This window comes from Bison bison, unplaced genomic scaffold, assembly GCF_000754665.1.
Source record: "Bison bison bison isolate TAMUID 2011002044 unplaced genomic scaffold, Bison_UMD1.0 scf7180017864359, whole genome shotgun sequence".
NCBI lineage: Eukaryota > Metazoa > Chordata > Mammalia > Artiodactyla > Bovidae > Bison > Bison bison.
This window is the reverse complement of record NW_011494931.1, coordinates 1,859,505-1,878,057: the sequence shown is the minus strand read 5'-3', so window position 1 is coordinate 1,878,057 and position 18,553 is coordinate 1,859,505. Positions and strand designations below refer to the sequence as shown.

Below are 18,553 nucleotides of genomic sequence, written 5' to 3'. Positions count from 1 at the left end.
TCCTAATGTGTTTTACCTTGACCTCTTTTCTTTCTGTTAGTCCGTCATTTGGTACCTTTTAATCTGAGAGACCCATAGAGTCTGCCCCATCACTTTGTACAGGTCATTGCTCAAACATAATCTGCTCCCTAACTACCAGTTTGAAGCTTTCCCTAACTACCCCGTTTAAAGTGACATTCCCTGCCCTGTCCCTCAAGCAGTTCTTATCCTCCTTCCCTGCTTCAGCATACCATCTGATTTACAGTGTGTTTTGTTTCATTTTTGTTGTCATTGTCTTTAGCCACTAGACTGTAAATCCTAGGAGTGAGGGATTCTTGTCTGATTGGTTCACTGCTGTATTCTCAGCACCTGGCATATAGGCACATAATGACTATTAATGGGAGAATGAATTCTGAATATTTCCTGTTTCTGTAATAATCACCATGATTTTGACTAAATAGTATTTTGCATTACCTCACTTGTCTTCGCCTCTATAACAAATCTCAAGGAAAAAGCCAAGGTCTTGTCTGGCTCACCTCTGTACCCTCAGAATTTGGTAGATGCTCAATACATGTGCTTACTGCATGAAGGAAGATTTCTGAAGTCCTAATCTAATCATCGTCACCCTCTGCTTTTGCCCTTAAACCTGTTGCCCTCAGGATCAAGCCTGGATCTCCTTAGCATGTCATAATGATTTTCCTCTGTACTCTCATGTCTTAACACGTTTCCCTTCCACCTTCTTTGAGGTCTAGCCTTCCTTGCATACGCCGTGCTCTCTCATCACCAGGCCTTTGTACTCTCTGTTCTCTGCTTGAGAAGCTTCACCTGACTAACTCCTCCTTGCCCTTTAAGGCTGCTTGTTGAGGTCATGTCTTCTGGGAAGCTTTCCAAATCCATGAAGGCTGGTTTGTGTCAGTAGGGGGTGGGTGCATAGCCCACCTCCAGCTTAGTCCTGCCCAGGCTTCTGCTGACATATGATTGTTGTGTGTTGGGCAGAGAGGTTGAAGATTAGCTCAGCGAGAATGTTGATGTTGTAGAATGTAGAGTAATGAGATGGCAGTGGATGAAGCTGAGGTTAGGGCAGCTAAAATCCAAAGTGTGGACTTTGGGCAGTCAAAACATTATCCTCTAGGCCTCGAGGTCTCTGGACGTTCTAGGCAGGAGCTGAAACCCCTTGGTTGGTCCCTCTGACTTGCATTTCTCCTCCTTCCTCTCTCTCAGGGGGGGATGTTACCATCACTGACCTACCCCTGGTCCTAGAACAGATCCAGGGCAACGTCCAGGCCAATGTGCCCCCTGGAGGCCGGGCCCAGGTCCGCGCCTTGTCCTGGGGGATTGACCAGCATGTCTTCCCTGGAGACTATGACCTGGTGCTGGGGGCTGATATCGTGTACCTGGAGCCCACCTTCCCACTGCTGCTGGGGACCCTCCGACATCTGTGCGGGCCCCATGGCACCATCTATCTGGCCTCCAAGATGAGAGAGGAGCACGGGACAGAGAGCTTCTTTCAGCATCTCCTGCCCCAGCATTTCCAACTGGAGCTGGCCCAGCGGGATGAGGATGAAAATGTCAACATCTATAGGGCCAGGCACAGGGGACCAAGACCTGCTTGACGTCACCCTTCTGCTCCTCTGAACCCCTCGTTCTCATGAAGGAACTGCCATATCTCCAGAGCCATAAACATAAGGACCAAAAAAAGATGGATCTCCCTTGCCTGTCTTTCCTCCTTCCCTCATTGTTTCTTGAGAGCCTCCTGGGAAGCTGCAGGGAGGGGCCGCTTGTTAGGGATACTAGAGCCCTTGCTGTGAGGGCTAGAGTGCAAAGGAAATTCCCAGTTCCTGTTCTCAGCAGAGGAAGATGAGAGGGCAGCCAGGATTTTAGGAGAAGGGGAGGTTAGGTGGGATGTAAACAGTGGCTGAAGAGAGATAGTCCTGATCCTGTCTGTCCAGCCACTGTCTTTTTATACAGAATGGATTATTTTTTCCAGATTCTATTAGAAATTTTTTTAAAGGAAAATAAGCATTAAAGATCTCTCCTGCATCCAGAGAACATGGGCTTTTGCTGGGGGGCACTGGGAAGCAAGAAACTTTAGAGCACCCACTTCTTGCTTCTAGAGATAGTCTAGTGGAACAGTGGCTCTAACTGGGTCAAGTCTTCCTAGCCCTGAAGTTGGGGTTAGGCCGCAGAGCTGACCTTTGGACTGTAGCTCCTTCAGTCTTTTTGGAGTTGGAGTCCTGATCGCTAAGTTCCAGGTTCTCTTTGATTTTTTGGGGGGGTACCTTTCCAAGCCCTGTCAGTCCTTCCTTCCTAATGTGCTTTGCCCTCACCTCTTTTCTTCTCCCACTATGGGGCCTCTGATTGGTCCTCTCTTGACTTACTCCTTGGGTCACACATCACCTCCTGTGGCCTCCTAGCCTCCATTCACTCCCATTCAAACTGTTTTGTAAACTCTTGTAATCTTCCACAATCAGATCCAATTAGCTTCTGCTGCTTCCAACAGAAGCAAGAATAAGCTCTTCTGCTTGGTACTCAGTGTATCCCATGTGATCCCAAATTACCCTTCTATTTCATTTCCTACTGGTTTCCTACATGTGTTCTAACCTCTGGCCAAATTAAAAAAGGTCTACTCTTTGTTCCCTAAACCCACACCAAAATTCTCTGACTTCTTCCTTCATTCTGATGATTCCCTGCCTATATTTCTACCTCTGAAAATCTTCATTGCTCTTAGCCTGTCTCCTGAAAAAAGCTTTATCAGAGCCTCCTGTTTGAATATGATTTTTCTCCTTTGAGACCCTTTAGCTCTTTGTCTCCTGGGGTTTTATGTACTTTGTCTTGTGTGATCATTTGCTCCCTATTTTCTCACCATCAGATCACCTTAGAGGGTAGGGCTATATGGTTCCAGGCACACATCAAATATTTCTGCTTGTTCAACAAATAATTTACCTGGTTTGTTGGAAGGACACCCGTCCTCCTCCCTAGGTGACCTTGGTCAAACTTCTGAACCCACTCTCCTACCTCACAAGTTTGTCAGTGAGCCATAAATAGATACAGAAATAAGCATTGGAAATAAACATAAAGTCTTACCACGTGTCTTGTGTTGTTATTTTGTGACAACTCGGTTTCATGTTTTCCATTATTTTACCTCTGGGGAATAACTCTCTTGTGAAATGTAGTCTCAGGAAACCAAGTAGGGGAGGCGAATGCGCCCCCTAGACAGCAGGTGGCGCTGTCCCCGCTCGGCGCGTTCTGGTGCAGAGTTTTGGCCCCGCTGCCACGCCGTAGGCCCGTGGCTTCATAGGTGCGCCGACCGGCTGCACTGTACGGCCACCGGAAAGATGTCGCTGCTGCGGTCATTGCGTCTCTGCCTGGTCGCGCGGACCGGGAGCTGCCCGCTGAGCGCTCTTGGCCCTGGTCCCTTGCTGCCTTCCTTGCAGGTCTCCCGTGCGCCCGGCACGCTCCCTTCCCCTCCCCTGGCTGCGTTCGGCTCCATCTCACCCTTCTCCCCACCTCGGTGCCTCTTCGTGGTCCAGCGTCCCGGCGCTGCCTTTCCCCCCACCTCCTGGGCCCGTCTCTCCTGAAGTCGTTCCCCGGCCGACGTGCTCCCTCCCCCGGAGCTCCTCGCCTCTTCCTGCTTCTCATCCCTTCTTATTCCCTCCAGGCCGGGCTCCCTCTGCTTCAGTCGCCCCAGCAGTGGCATACTTTTCACTCTGGGTCCTGGCTGTCCTCGGCTTCCAGCAAGGAGCTTCTCATGAAGCTGCGGAGGAAAACGGGCTACTCCTTTATAAACTGCAAGAAAGCCCTGGAGACTTGTGGCGGGGATCTCAAACAGGTGTGGGGAAGGAAGTGGAGGGGAGCCGGGGTGAGGTACTCGGGCCCGATCCCAGTGCTTTCCAGAGGTCGCGCCGGGGACCGTAGAAATCACACTTGCTGTCCAGTGGCCCATACACAGTCCTACACAGGAGTCTGACTTAAATGGCAGTCTCACCCTTTGACTCTTACCTGTTTTGAAGCAACTGACTCAGGGTCCCAGGGCTAACACACTGTTCCATGCAAGGCTGTTATAGTAGTCAGGCCAACGACCAACGCTCAGATCCTGGTACCCTCACAAGAATCCCCGCGACCTTGGATACCTTACTTAATCTTTAAGAGTTCTTTTTTTACATAAAGAAAATACTGCTATCTCCCCCATAGGGTTGTTGTGAAGATTAAACTTACCCAAAATACCAGGCATGGGACTTCCCTGGTGGTCCAGTGGCTAGGACTTCAAGCTCTCAGTGCAGGGGACCCTGGTTCGATCCCTGCCTGGGAACTAGGTCCCACCTGCCGCAACTAAAGGTTTGCATGCTGCAGCTAAGGATCCTATATGCCATAATGAAGATGGAAGATCCTTCATGCTGCGTCTAAGATCCACAAGCCAAATAAATAATTTTTAAAAATTTAGTAAACATGAGGCACAATGTCTACTGTTTGGCATTTGGTGGTATGCTGCCAGTAAATGATAGATTAGTTTCTGTTGTAGGTTAGAGGAGAAGGAGAAAGAATTGGGGAACCTGAAGATATTTTAGAGCCCCATTCCTTTCTAAATTCTGTGCTTATGTCATCCGCCCTTTATCTTTTTTGTTTATAGGCAGAGAGCTGGCTCCATAAGCAGGCCCAGAAGGAGGGCTGGAGTAAAGCTGCTAGGCTCCATGGGAGGAAGACCAAAGAAGGTCTGATTGGGCTGCTGCAGGAAGGAGACACAACTGTGTTAGTAGAGGTGAGTATCAGAGTTCTAGATATCAGAAGCAACTGTCTCCTTGAGTGCGAGCTTTGTGGTAGATCTTTGCATTCTTAAAGAAGAGGTGTATGAGAACCATAAAAGCTAGTTAGAATTAAGCCCGTGAGACCCCAGTTATTAGCTCTGAATTCATTTAAGTATAGACATGCACAGGTTGTTGGTGAGGGAAGGCCTATTAGGATAGCCCAGAGGGTCTCCAGCCTCCAAGCTACAGACTGGTACCGGTCCATGGCCTCTTAGGAACTGGGCCACAGAGCAGGAGGTGAGTGTCAGGTGAGGGAACGAAGCTTCCTCTGTATTTACAGCCTGTCCTGATTGCTTGTATTACCAGCTGAGCTCTGTCTTCTATCAAATCAATGGTGGCATTTGATTCTCATAGGAGCTTGAACCCTGCTCTGAACTGTGCATGTGAGGGGTCAAGGTTGCGTGCTCCTTATGAGAATCACAAAAGTGGTTTGGCATTGGAGGAGCCCAGAGAATGAGAGGATTATGGCTTGCGGGCCCAGGCAGGCGTGAACTTGAAGTGAATCCTTTGGGGACATTACGGAACCAATCTCTGAAGGTGCAGGTCAGTGCTGACTCATTGGCACAGCAGGGATCACTTCATTAAGTTTCTGGCCTCACGCTAGTGGAGCAACTGTAGCTTTAAAATCCCACAGACATTTGTTTCTGTTTTATTGGATCTGCTGCCTGTTCTGTCAATACCTTGCTTTAAGACACTTTTGGAGACTATTAGTAAACAGCTTATACAACAGTATCAATTTATTCCCATAGGTGAACTGTGAGACAGATTTTGTTTCCAGAAATTTAAAATTTCAACAGTTGGTCCAGCAAGTAGCCCTGGGAACCCTGTTGCATTGTCAGAACTTAAAGGATCAACTCTCCACATACAGTAAAGTGAGTTTTGGGGTTGTCGCCAGCATGCTGGGTTTGTTCCTCCCCTCTTAGGGTCTTTGCTGTTCCATTTTTTCAGATGTTCTCATGTCTCACTTCCTTATTTCATGTCTCTGCTTATCTCTCAGGAGAGGAGTACCTTTCCTCCCATTGCTCTGTCCCCTTATTTTGCTTCATTTAAAATATTTTGTTATGGTGCTTATATGTTAAATTTATATTTATTCATTTCTTGTTTGCCTTCTACAATAGACTATAAGTTTCATGAGACAGGAAATTTGTCTTTTCACTAGTATGTCTCTGGTGCATGAAGGGTGGGCCCAGCACTTGGCTGGGGCTCATTACATCTCTGTTAATGAATGAATGAATGCCCGTGGGATAAAAATCCATCAAATCAGGTGAAACTTTGTATTTAGGAATCTAGAATGTCCTAAGAAAAGGATTTCTAAATACTGGTCCTAGAGAAAGGCACAATTGAGGAGACCGAACATTTTCTTTTCTGTAGAAGGATCAAGGAAGAAATTATTGACATATCCGTATGCCTTTGATCCATCCTTATTGTCAAAACAAAAACAAACCAACTACTCACAACAATTTTTTTGTTTGTACCACCCTTTTCCTTCTATTTATCTTTCTCTTGAGATCTTGTGATAAATGTTAATTACTCCTGATATTGTGCTGTTTAGTCGCTAAATCGTGTCCAACTCCTTGTGACCCCATGGACTGTAGCCCGCCAGATTCCTCTGTCCATGGGATTTCCCAGGCTAGAATAGTGGAGTGGGTTGCCATTTCCTTCTCCATTGTAGATTCTTCTTGTGTATTGAATGTGGTAGGCTACAATTCATCATATAATCCATTAGTCGTTTTAATGCTCAAATTATCCCTGGATTTGACCAGTATAACCTAAGCCTGTGCAAGCTGTCTCCATTGTCTCTTTGGTATAGCTTATTATTTTCCAAGTATTTCCTTACTTTTTGGCATAACAAAATATTCTGGGCTTATGTCATACTTTCCTTGCCCCCATCCATGGAACTGGCCACTTCTACAAGGGGTCTTGATCCTTTTTGGTGGGGGAATGGTTTTTAGAAACAAAGATCTGGGCATTGTGTGTGTGTGTACATGCTAACTCTCTTCAGTCGTGTCTGACCCTTTGCGACCCTATGGACCATAACCCACCAGGCTCCTCTGTCCATGGTATTCTCCAGGCAAGAATACTGGAGTATGGAGAAAGTAACATGAAAACTTTCATTACCATATGTAAAATAGATAGCCAGCAGGAATTTGCTGTGTGGCTCAGGAAACTCAAACAGGGGCTCTGTATCAACCTAGAGGGGTGGGATGCGGAGGGAGATAGGAGGGAGGTTCAAAAGGGAGGGGACATATGTATACCTATGGCCGATTCATGGTGAGGTTTGACAGAAAACAACAAAATTCTGTAAAGTAATTATCCTTCAATTAAAAAATAAATAAATTAAAAAAAAAATACTGGAGCAGGTTGCCGTACTCTCCTCTGGGGAAGATCTGGGCATTGGGTATGCTTAATTCTACTGAGATGTCATTGCTGCTCTGCTCTTTCAGCAGAGCTAGAAGTGTGTGTGTGTGTTTCAGTTCTAATCCTGCACCACAGGCTCCTTCCTTTTCTTCCCCCATTCTGTAATTTATACCTTTCTTCTCTCATAGTGAATGCACTGGCTCCCAGCAACTTCAGTATGTTTGCTTATTTACTTGCTGTACAATGCATACACACTTTGTTTCAGAGTTACTATCCCTGATCACTGCAAGTAATAAACCTACTAAGTAGTTCAAGATTCCTTTGAGGTTCTTTTTGTCCTTCCTTGAAGTTACCTGGTCAAAGGACTGTATCAAAAATAACTTGGATTAGTTGTGTTCCCCCTTTTGAAGTTATGTTATTCCTTTGAATCTTTGTTTCTGTTTGGTCAGTGTTAGAATCTTTGTTAGAATCTTTGTTTCTGCTTGGTCTGTTTGTTTCTGTTTGGTTTCTCTTTGGTCAGTGTTCATTTTCACTCCAAGTCCTCCTTAATTTTATCTTTGAATATGTAAAACTAATGAAGTTCTGAAAGTTAAAACTGTAATACCTCCCCCCAACACACACAAGTGTTACTCCCCCTTCTCCCTTCTACCCCATTCCTATCCACTCTTGGTAGATAACCAACTTCATTGGTTTCTGGTTATCCTTTTTGCAAAAATAAGCAAATTCATCCTGGTGGCTCGGATGATAAAGAATTTGCCTACAATGCAGGAGACCCAGGTTGGATCCCTGTGTTGGAAAGATCTCCTGGAGAAGGGAATGGCTATCCGCTCTAGTATTCTTGCTTGAAGAATCCCATGGACAGGGGAGCCTGGCGGGCTGCAGTCCATGGAGTCACAGAGTTGGACATGACTGAGAGGCTAACACTTTCATACAAATATTTATTACACAAATGGTGATATAATACGTATATATTCTTTTAGTTTGCTTTTTTCACTTCATATACCCTGGAAATACTCCTTACCAGCTCATGGAGGCATCTTTTCTTTTTTTTCAGCTACATAGTATTCTATCTGTGACTGTACTGTGGTTTATTCAGCCAGTCTCCACCTATGTTTGGACTTTTAAACTTTACAGTATTTTACAATTAGAAATATTTGCTCAATGAATAAGTGTGCGTATGTACTTTTGTATCATTGGAAGAGTATTACAGTAAATTTCTAGAAATAGGATTGCCAGATCAAAGGATAGAAGTATATGTAATAGTTTTGTTAGCTATTATCCAATTCCCTACCATTGGATTTGCACCATTTTTCCTCCCTACCAACAATCCACTAACTTTTTAGCTTTAGTATTTTATGATTGTATGAAAATATTATTCCTGATTTCTAGGAAGCTACATTCTAAGAAGTTAGGCCAGAGATTGGGATGGATTTGGGGGTGGAGTGTTGATAGAATAAAATATTTATAAAAGTGGAGCTGTTATCAATTGTTAATGTCCTTGGCTTAATGAAAACATTCTTTGTACTTAACTGTCTTAAATAACTTTCTGAGGAATAACCTATAACCTATATTTTTGCTTAGTCTCTTGGTAATTTGAACTGTACAGACTGACTCATGTTCATTTGTACTGAAAATGACTCTTGTTCATTTTCTTTGCACACTTAGGGCTTCTTGAATTCCTCTGAGCTCTCTGAACTTCCAGCAGGACCTGAGAGAGAGGGTTCTCTCAAGGATCAGCTGGCTTTAGCAATTGGTGAGTATTTGTAAGGATATGGAAACTGGAAATTAAGAACTGAATCTCCTGGTATCTTTGATATTCTTCCAAATCTAGATCAGAAATTACAAGGTCAAGTTCCTGCAAAGGTCAGACAATATGAATGCGAGAGGTGGGTTGCGTGTTAGAGATTGGTGAGCAGTGGACACCCTGAAAAGCTCACATTCCACTGAAGGAAACCATTACCAAGCCACCTGATAACTTTGAGGGAAATAGGATTCCATTGTCATCAGAATTTTTTAATTCCTTTAAACGGATTTAGATTTGTATGAAAAAAAAATCTTAGGTTTTAGCTGTTTGCAGCTAATTAAAATTAGCAGGTATCACTGCTGACCAAACAAGGCATGTCTTTAGGCAGAGATGGCCTTTTGACCTCTGGTTGACTGCCTCTCTATCCACTGTGAAGGAAATAGTCCATCAGAGGTTGTTTCACCTTTACGAAGGGATCCAGGAATATTTCAGGGCATGGTGTTTAGGAAATTGTCCTCTCTTTAAAAAAAAAAATCTGATCCTGAGTTTGTGAAGGTACATTTTTTCAGAACCACTGGCTGCAGGAACCGCATCTGGATCATTGTGGTGGGAGCAGCAGGGGTTTTGCCTTCCTCCTGTACGACTTTGATGGGAGGAGGGAAGCAGGGCTGGGGTGGAGCTTGCGGGAAGTCACTGCTCATCTGATGTTTCCAGTCAAGGCATCAGTTCTGTTTTTATCATGTCGTCTTGAGGTATGTATGATGTTTCAGTGAGTCATGGTTGAGAAACCAGCCAGCCAGCCAGCTGTGTATGAAACTTCTTAAGAAATTCTGGAAGAATTGGGTGTTTCAGCCTTGTCAATTTCTCAGAATTGACTGTTGGGTAGGTGCTTAGAGCTGTTTTAAGATCCCTTTTGGTTTATGACTTCTATGACTTTTAGATGTAACAATGGCTAATTCAGGGTTATTTACCCAGCCCCCGTTATTTTCCTACCCTTTCCTACCCTTTGACGTATTTGGGCTTCCGATAGGAGGGGATAGCATCCTGAGAACAGTGTTGGGGGAGGGGTGGAACTAGAATCTGGTTTTGGTTCTTACAAGTAACTCCAAAGATGTTATCTTTTTATTTTTGATGAAGGGAAGTTGAAACCACCAGATGACATGGGGTTTCAGATTTTCCAGGGCTTTTAGTTTGGGATTTTCCCCCCAATATAATGGATGATCAGGAGTCTGTGTCAGTTACGGTGGTTTGGGGGAGGGGTGGTGATTTGGTGGGGAAAAATCCTGAATTGAGTCAGATCTGAGTTTGAATTCCAGCTGTGCCATACATTAGCTCTGTAGCTTTGGAGAGGTTCCTTAAGCTCTCTAAGCCTAAGTTTAATGTAGTGATGTTAGCCAGATGGGAGTACTCATATTAGAGGGCCAGATACAGTAATAAGTTCTTTTACACCTCTTATTTATTTCTCCCAGTAACCCTGCCTTCACGTTAAGTGACATGATCTCCATTTTGCAGATGAGAACACAAAAGACTTGATGAATTAGTAAATGGGGTTATATCATTATTTGCCTAAGGTCATGTGGCCAGGGTCTGTGTGACACCAGAGTCTGTGTTTCTAAATACCAGCATGGCACCTGATTGGTGCTCCATAAAGTAAGCTCCATTTCTCCCACCTTCTCCCCCCAAACCCCTTTTCCTTTGTCCTGAAAATGGTATCTTTCCATCTTACGGCACATCCACAGTATAAATGCAGACGACTGTCTCCCAGGTTTGGCCACTGCTGTGCATATTTTGGTACTACCATGAGCATTGTATTCTGGAAGCATGTTTTTTTTTGTTTGTTTTTGCTCTCTCACAGGGAAACTGGGAGAAAACATGATTCTGAAACGGGCTGCATGGGTGAAGGTGCCAGCTGGTTTCTATGTTGGCTCTTATGTCCATGGGGCAATGCACAGCCCCTCACTCCACAACCTGGTGCTGGGGAAGTATGGGGCCCTGGTCATCTGCGAGACGTCAGAGTTGAAGGCAAACCTCGCAGACCTTGGCCGCCGCCTTGGGCAGCACGTGGTGGGCATGGCTCCCCTCTCTGTTGGCTCCCTGGACGACGAGCCCGGGGGAGAGGCGGAAACCAAGATGCTGTCCCAGCCATACTTGCTGGACCCTTCCATCACATTGGGACAGTACGTGCAGCCCCATGGGGTGTCCGTCGTAGACTTTGTGCGGTTTGAGTGTGGAGAAGGTGAAGATGCAGCAGACGCCGAATAGATCCCAGAGATTTTGGGCCCAGGAGGACGTGTTTATTCTTAACCCTGGACATTTACAAAAAGAAGTTTACTTCCTAAGCCTCTTCAAACCCAGAATTTGTTTTTCATTTGAGTTTATAAATGAAATTATATACTTTGTGGGTAAAACTATTAATAAAATTGTTAGGTAATAAAGAAAGTAGAATCTTTTCCTTGTTTGCGTCATGCTGGGTCTAGCTTTTTTGAGCCTGACTTGTGACACGTTTTAGAAAACAACAGGTGAGCCTCATGGAAGTGGCTGACAGTGTCTGGGAGAACTGTGCTGCTTCTCCCTTCCGCGCATTTATTGTGGCGTCCCCAAGATGTCTGAGTCTTCCCCTCCTCCTCCTGTGACATAGGCCTCTCTTGTTCAGTTTTACTTTGTGATGCTTTGGACTACGCTTGTATCCTGGAACTTCCCCAGTTACATTACTTTTGCCACATGGACTCTTCTGCAGTTGTTGACTCAAACTTAGAGTTGTCTGGAAAATGTGGTTCATTTGTTGATGTCTGTAGCATGCTTTGAAGGCTCTCTGTGGTGGTATACACACTGGTTCTGGCCTCATTCCTGAAATTAATAACACATGGCCTTGTTTCTCTTCTGGATAGTAGGGTGTAGCTGGGTGCGGCCTGAGGTTTCCTGGACAGCTGTGTGGCAGATTCTGGGATTCTTGTGCCAGAAACAGGGATCCCAACCCTCCAGAGAGCTCCCTCAGCGGTGCCTCTTTTTAAAAAAAAATTTAATAGTTGTATTTGTTTATGGCTGTGCTGGGTCTTTGTTGCTTTGTGGGCTTTTACTCTAGTTGTGGTGCTCGGGCTTCTCATTGCAGTGGCTCCTCTTGTTGCAGAGCACAGACTCTATAGAGTTTGCAGGCTTCCGTAGTTGGGGCTCGTGGGCTCAGTAGCTGGGGCTTCTGCGCTCTAGAGCACAGACTCAATAGTTGTGTCTCAAGGGCTTAGCTGCTCCATGGCACGTGGAATCTTCCCAGAGCAGGGATTGAACTCATGTCTCCTGCATCAGCAGGTGGATTCTTTACCACTGAGCCACTCTAGGGAAGCCCAGCAGTGCCTCTTGACTTCCCAGTCCTGAGACATTTCTCTCATAGAACACAATAGTTACCCTAATGGGCAGACCCAAAATACTGAAAAGAACTCCCATTTGTTCTTATAGGTATCTTTATTTGAAAACTTAAAAACTTCTGGCACATACAGATTTGAGCATTTAGATTTTGACTTCAGGGTATATATGTGAATAACTTTGATGATTTGTGGGTTAAATAGAAAATACCAACCTTAAAATTTAAAACAAACTTAGGCCCTTGCCCCAGAATTAAGCACTTTAAACAATTTTTCTGTTCTCTTACTTTTGACTTCTCCAGATTTTCTTGCAGTTTTAGTGTTTTCTGCTAAGGCTGCAGCCAGAAGACCATAAAAATTTCAAAGTGAGCAGCTAACATTTTAGGTATATGACAACTAAGAAATGCAGGGATGAGAAAAATGGAGTACATGCTGTGATTGGCAGGCTCTACTATCTCTCCATTAAGTAGCTGGACATTAGGCAGAAATTAGAGAAATTCTTTCCTTACATTGGCACTGACTGCTCTCTTCTGGGATCTTGCAATAGGCAGATGCCTTCTTGCCTCAGAAAAGCCCCTTTTCTTTCTTCATCTGGAGCTGTTTCCAGCCAGGCAGAGCAGCAAACTGCCCTCTTGTGATGCCAAACACAGAAACAAAGTCCTTTTCAGAGAGGTAATTCTAAGAGAGAAAACAAAGTTTCTAGTTAGAAGACCTGGCACCTGTCAGTGTTAATGGGGTGGGGGCAGAGGGGCCAAGAGATAGTCCCAAGTAGTTTCTTGAAAGGGGAAGTAGAATGAATTTTCCAGAAAGTCTGTGTTTGACTTAAATTATTCATTGGCGAGCTTGTCAGCTGGTGGAGTCCCACCGTGGCCTGCGGAAGCGCTGACTGGGTTCATGGCACTTGCAGTCCCACCTGGCACCAGTCTTGCCAGAAGGACAAGAAATGGGTTGTGTATTATGTATGAGTGCTAAACATTAGGCTTTGGCTGAATGGAGAGCTAAACTGAGTGACAGTTTTCCTTGCCTTATGCCCTCATCTGCCATTTTTTATTAATATTTTTCTTTTTTTAATCTGCCATTTTTTAGCCAGATGTTTTCCAATGCAGAATCAAGTGGATCTTGTTGAGAGCATAACATTCTAACATTTATTTATTAATGATTAATGAATATTTTCAGTCCAAGTAAAATTATTAAGGTATGGTTTCTGTTTTCAAGGAAGTTGTTGCCCAGATACTTAAGAATTGGTTACATAAGACACTGTGGAAAATTTAGAGACCCTTCAAGTGAAAGTTGCTCAGCTTTATCCGGCTTTTTGCGACCCCATGGACTATATAGTCCATGGAATTCTCCAGGCAGAATACTGGAGTGCTTAGCCTTTCCCTTCTCCAGGTGATCTTCCCAACCCAGGGATTGAACCCAGGTCTCCTGCATCTCAGGTGGATTCTTTACCAGTTGAGCCACCAGGGAAGCCCATGAATACTGGAGTGGATAGCCTATCCCTTCTCCAGCGGGTCTTCCCTACCCAGGAATTGAACTGGGGGCAGGCACATTCTTTACCAGCTGAGCTATCAGGGAAGCCCAGAGACCCTTCAAGGGAAAAATAAATTCATTCATTCAACATGACTGTTAATTAAATCAGCTGAAACTTAAGTTGTGCCTATGATCTGCCAGTCACCGTTTAGGTGCTAAAAAGCTGAGAATGTGATGGTGAACAATACAGACAAGCTCCCTGCTTTTGAAGGTGTCGGGGAGTGGGGCAGAGAGACAGTGAGTGACCAAGTACAAAAGGACTGTAGGGGCTGAGGGAGGCAGGGTTGGGTGGTCAGGGAAGGCCCTCCTGGGGAGGTGACCCTGCAGCTGTGACCTAAACAATGAGGCGGACCTGGCTTTCTGATGATCTGGGAGAGGGATGTTTTTTCAGGCAGGAGCAGTAGTCAGCAGAAAGGCTCATGTTTGAGGAACAGAAAAACAGCAACTGGCTAAAGGGCTGTAAGTGAAGACAGTACTGGCCTGTAAGACGAAATCAGGTGGGCAGGGGCCAGGTTGTATAGGGCCTTGGAGGCCATCGTGAGGACTCTGGATTTTAAGTGCAGTGGGAAGCCATTCGAGGTGTGTTAAATAGAAGAGTATCATCTGCTATAAAAACCCACTGGTTGTTATATGGGGATCAGATTGTAGGGACAGAGGTGAAAATTCACTGGGGGCCTATGGCAGTGGTCCATGATGGCTGGACCATACTGGTAGCAGAGAGATGGAGAGCAGTGGGTGGCAGCTAGCTGATGGGTTGATGTGGGAGGTGAGGAAAAAGAATCAAGAAGGAGCCCTGGGTTTCTGGCTTGAGTTCCTGGGTAGGTCAGTTGTCTGCTGAGTATTTACACTGTTGGCCGTACTCCGAGATGGTGCTTCTGCAGAGCTCCACTCATGTCAGTCACTCACCTCCTTTTTGGCAGGGTTCACATCCTCTGGCAACTCCTGATTCTGATTTTTCAACAGAACTTCTAGGGGGTAATATTTTGGCTCAGAATTCAGGGCAAGGGTTGTGTCTCTCATATCCTAGGGAAGATAAGAATGTAGACACAATAAAAGACCACTCAGGTCTGTGCAATTGAAGTTCTATGTTTATAACATTAAAATTTTTTTTTTTTTTACCACTTCATGCTTTATAATCATCTTTTAGAACAGTGGTCCCCTACGCTGGCTGCATGTCAGAGTCATCTGGAAATCTAAAATAGTTTAGTTTGGGGGTTCTTGGGAAGCTGATTCAGTGAGTCTAAGGTAAATCCTGTATAGTCAGTTGGCGTAAATGTTTTGCATAAATCTCACTTAAATACTGTGATCACATCCCTTCTCTTGGTACTTTTACTTGGGCTCTACATTTCTGGCCTTGAGATGGTTTCAAATTGAAGTCATACTTCTCTTAAATACATTTTAAAGATGCTATGTTGCCATGAGTTTTGAAATCTTGAGTTTGTAGAGCACAAACAGCAAAACGCCAGATGGTTTGGACAGTGGTGCTGTGCACTGTCCTGATGCTAAAGAGCTGCTGGGTTCTCGGCCGGGAGCTCCACTTCTGGGGGCCGTTAAAACAGGGGTAATGGCCTGAGTTTCTGTGGATGCCACTGTCAGAAACTAATAGTGTCACCTGGGTTACAAGCTTATTATTTCTGAAAAATACTACTAGTTAATTTAATCTCTCCTGAGTGACAGAGTTGAATAATTCGATTTGGTAACAGCAAGTCTGTTCTAAATTCTGGAAGGCAGTAAAATAAGGAACTCGGCTCTGAAGCCTGCTTTTTCTACCGATTAAAACAATCTTCACATCACATTAGACCATCGGAGTGATACTGAGAAGGACATGATAGGGTTTCAGCCATGCTGTGTCTGCAGCATCTGCTGTTTCTTTCTGGCTCTGGTTGCCTGTGAATAGCTCCTCCAAGAAACTTACAGCAGTGATTCTTGTGATAGCAACAGCATCTCCCAGCTCTTCTTTTAACTGTTCATATGATTTCCCTGCCTAGGAAGAAAATATAGAAAACAGGATGAGATGCTGCTTATAGTGGAGGGACGTCTCAGGTCTGGTCTATAACCCTTGAGAGAAGCAAAACAGCCAGGGGACAGAAGACATTTCAGAGATAAGCAGAAAGGAAAATCCCCTCTTCCAGGTCTATGCAGGGTTGGAAGGTACTTAAACATGATCTGCACTCTTTGCTGGTGACTCCTCAATATTCCATACTAAGAGCAGTTGACTAGGAGTCAGAAAACCTGGCTTCTTCCTACTGGTTGTGACTGTAGACAAGTAACTTCTCTGAGCTTCCTCATTTGTAACACAGGCAACAATGTTCCCCTGGCTATCAGGATGTAATGTGTGTGGACAGACTTCACAAACTTTACTACTTCTCACATTGCCTGTTCCTGAGGCATGCTGTGAATTTGCTGACTAGACTTAACTGCTGTGCAGGGTGCGAAAGAGAAGGAAGGTAAAAACGGGAGAGGGGAGAAGGGAGTGGGGGGGTACAGTCCTGGGTTGACTCAGCCCTCGAGTACCCTGCCATCCTTCTGAGGTGTCAGTGCTGAGCACCCTGGCAGTAAGAACATCTCCCTGCTTCTCTGTTCTTACGCTCCAAACGTGAGGGTCCCAGGCCAGGAACCAGCCTGTGAAGATGGGAGGCTCGAATCCCTGTTTAACGATCAGGATCGGTGTGCCGGTGTCTCGGCCGCTGGGGTGAGTGTGCAGGTACTCCTGGGCGGTAGACAGAGCACTCTTCTTCTCTGCAGCATTGGCCTCAGCCCCGATCCACAGGAACACCTGTTGTTGTAGAGACCTGTTACTGCGCTCATGCCAGAGGCTAGTGCTAGATAGTACGTGCTGCCCCGTCTTTCCCCGTCAGCAGTTTACAGCCTCAGCAGAGTAAAGTTTTTCTCAGATTTGTTTTGATTTGTGTATCTCCCACATCTACATCTCCAGTCCTGAACTCTCTGAACGTCAGCTTCCTGAATCCAGCTTCTTGCAAAACATCTCCTCTTGGCTGTCTCCAAGCACCTCAAGTATAACACCCCCAACATGTAGCTCTTTTCTAAACTTGTATCTGTGTCTCCATTCTTGGGGAATGGTGTCCATTCAGTCACCCAAGGCAGTAACCTGGGAATCATTCTGAATGCAATCTGTATCCCCAGGACTTAGCTAGTTTACCTCTCATGCTTCTGTCAAATCTGTCGCCATCCATCCAGCTCTACTCCACTGCTTCTGTGGGCCAGCAGCAGCTCTTTCTGGACTAGGACCATGTGTGCTGACGGGCCTCCCAACGTAGAGTCTTCTTTTTTCTCACGCCCCCTCCCTCCTCTCCTACACTTGCTAGAGTGAGTGATCTAAAGCACAATCTGACCATGTCACTCACCTGCTTAAATTTCAGTAGCTTTCCAGGGTAAGTTCCAAACTTCTTGACTTGGTTGGTAAGGTCCATACCTACTTCTTTCGCTTCACTTCTAGGGCACTCTTTAACTCTGTCTTATACTCTGATAATACTCTTTGTAGTTCCCTATATACTAGACTATTTCCTGCCCTGCTTTTCTTTTGCCTGGAATGGCCTCTTTACCTGATTAATACCTGTTTCTCCTTGGAGTCTGGGAGACATCTCCTCCAGAGAGTCTTCTCTGAGCCCCCAAACTGTGTTGAATACCCTAATTTGTGCTCCTGAGGCACTTCATATGTACCTCCATCACAGTAAAATGATGATCCTCCATCTGGTCTCCTCTACCCTCCGTCAGCCTGTAGACTCTGAGAGTGGGGTGGGGCCCTTTGCCTTAGCGACACCACGCCCAGCACAGTGATTAGAAAGGAAGAGGTGTTTGCTGAGCCAAATTGAAGAAAACCGGATGTGGCAGAGGGGTGGCCTTGAAGATGTCCCCTTTTATCCCTTTATTCCCCCAAAGGCCCATATCTCCAGGTGTGCAGCCTACTGCTCTTGGTCCTGAGAGAATGGAGTGTGTGATAGGATGGCATGATTTTCCCAGAGCATAGTGGGAAAATTCCCAGGATGGTGAGTTTTAAACAACATTCTATTCTCTCCAGCCCTAGCAAAAAAGCAGGCTCTTCCTTCGGTCACCACTGACAATTGTTTGATTGACTTGGGGATGGTCCAGGGCTACCCTGGCTTACCTGGGGTTTGGGGGAGAGATACTATACAAAAAAATAGCCTAAAGCTTGAGGATGTCTGTCATTTGTTCCAAGCTCTCCGGCTGTGTCTTACCTGGTCCCAGGTATCCAGGAGCATCACGTCACCTGGGTTCAGGTCATCCTGGGTAAAGTCTATGATCTCAGTGACAGTGAACCGGCCAGTCTTATTGGAACATTCAAAGAGACGAGACTGGACATCTAGGATCTCCTGCTGTAGTCTGCAATACAGTCCATGTAGAGGAGCTGAGCTGCTTGGAAATCACCTGCAGTTCACCAGTCTGGGAGGCAGGGGGAGCCAAATGGAGGGGATGCTGTGGTCCTGTACCTTTTGTCACTGGCATAGGGAGTTTTCCCTCCCAGCAGGTCCCAGAACTCAGCTGGCTCCTGGCCCTCAGCCACTGTGTTCTCAGTACCGTCACAGAGAAGTCCGGCCAGCTCCTTAGCCATCGCCCGCTCATCCCCACTAGACCCCTGAGAACGGGGTGGGGAGAACACAGATGTGAGTCACACACAGGCACGTTGATGTGGGAATAAAGTGCTTAGACTAATAACTCAGTGTAGAAGGAAATGGCAACCCACTCCAGTGTTCTTGCCTGGAGAATCCCAGGGACGGGAAAGCCTGGTGGGCTGCCGTCTATGG

General features: G+C 45.5%; 3 protein-coding genes across 4 annotated transcripts in view; 2 read left to right on the top strand and 1 right to left on the bottom strand.

Annotated features, from left to right (window-relative positions):
- The window catches only part of METTL21B (methyltransferase like 21B), a 17,082-nt gene extending 14,015 nt beyond the window's left edge, over positions 1-3,067 (top strand). For both annotated transcript variants that reach the window (XM_010855202.1, XM_010855201.1), the window contains exon 3: positions 1,201-3,067. In XM_010855202.1, the coding sequence (XP_010853504.1) occupies positions 1,201-1,592 (392 nt within the window). In that variant the 3' untranslated portion in view covers positions 1,593-3,067. The remainder of the gene's footprint in view (positions 1-1,200) is intronic.
- Positions 3,068-3,267: 200 nt separating this feature from the next.
- Positions 3,268-11,332, top strand: TSFM (Ts translation elongation factor, mitochondrial). The gene is made up of 6 exons (XM_010855203.1): positions 3,268-3,413; positions 3,638-3,808; positions 4,607-4,735; positions 5,531-5,653; positions 8,805-8,892; positions 10,739-11,332. Exons 1-6 carry the CDS (start codon positions 3,315-3,317, stop codon positions 11,143-11,145), a joined length of 1,017 nt encoding a protein of 338 aa, XP_010853505.1. The 5' UTR covers positions 3,268-3,314; the 3' UTR covers positions 11,146-11,332.
- A 988-nt stretch (positions 11,333-12,320) lies between these two features.
- AVIL (advillin) overlaps positions 12,321-18,553 on the bottom strand; it is a 21,461-nt gene continuing 15,228 nt past the window's right edge. Inside the window, exons 15-20 of the mRNA XM_010855204.1 lie at positions 18,239-18,384; positions 17,987-18,131; positions 16,357-16,545; positions 15,685-15,753; positions 14,676-14,792; positions 12,321-12,917 (exon numbers count right to left, since the gene is read on the bottom strand). Of these exons, the coding sequence (XP_010853506.1) occupies positions 12,804-12,917; positions 14,676-14,792; positions 15,685-15,753; positions 16,357-16,545; positions 17,987-18,131; positions 18,239-18,384 (780 nt within the window). The 3' untranslated portion in view covers positions 12,321-12,803. The remainder of the gene's footprint in view (positions 12,918-14,675; positions 14,793-15,684; positions 15,754-16,356; positions 16,546-17,986; positions 18,132-18,238; positions 18,385-18,553) is intronic.

Coding starts and splice junctions, on each gene's coding strand:
- TSFM (XM_010855203.1), top strand. CDS start 3,315: ATGTCGCTGCTGCGGTCATTGCGTCTCTGCCTGGTCGCGCGGACCGGG. Junction 3,414..3,637: donor CCTTGCTGCCTTCCTTGCAG/GTCTCCCGTGCG, acceptor TATTCCCTCCAG/GCCGGGCTCCCTCTGCTTCA. Junction 5,654..8,804: donor AACTCTCCACATACAGTAAA/GTGAGTTTTGGG, acceptor TTGCACACTTAG/GGCTTCTTGAATTCCTCTGA.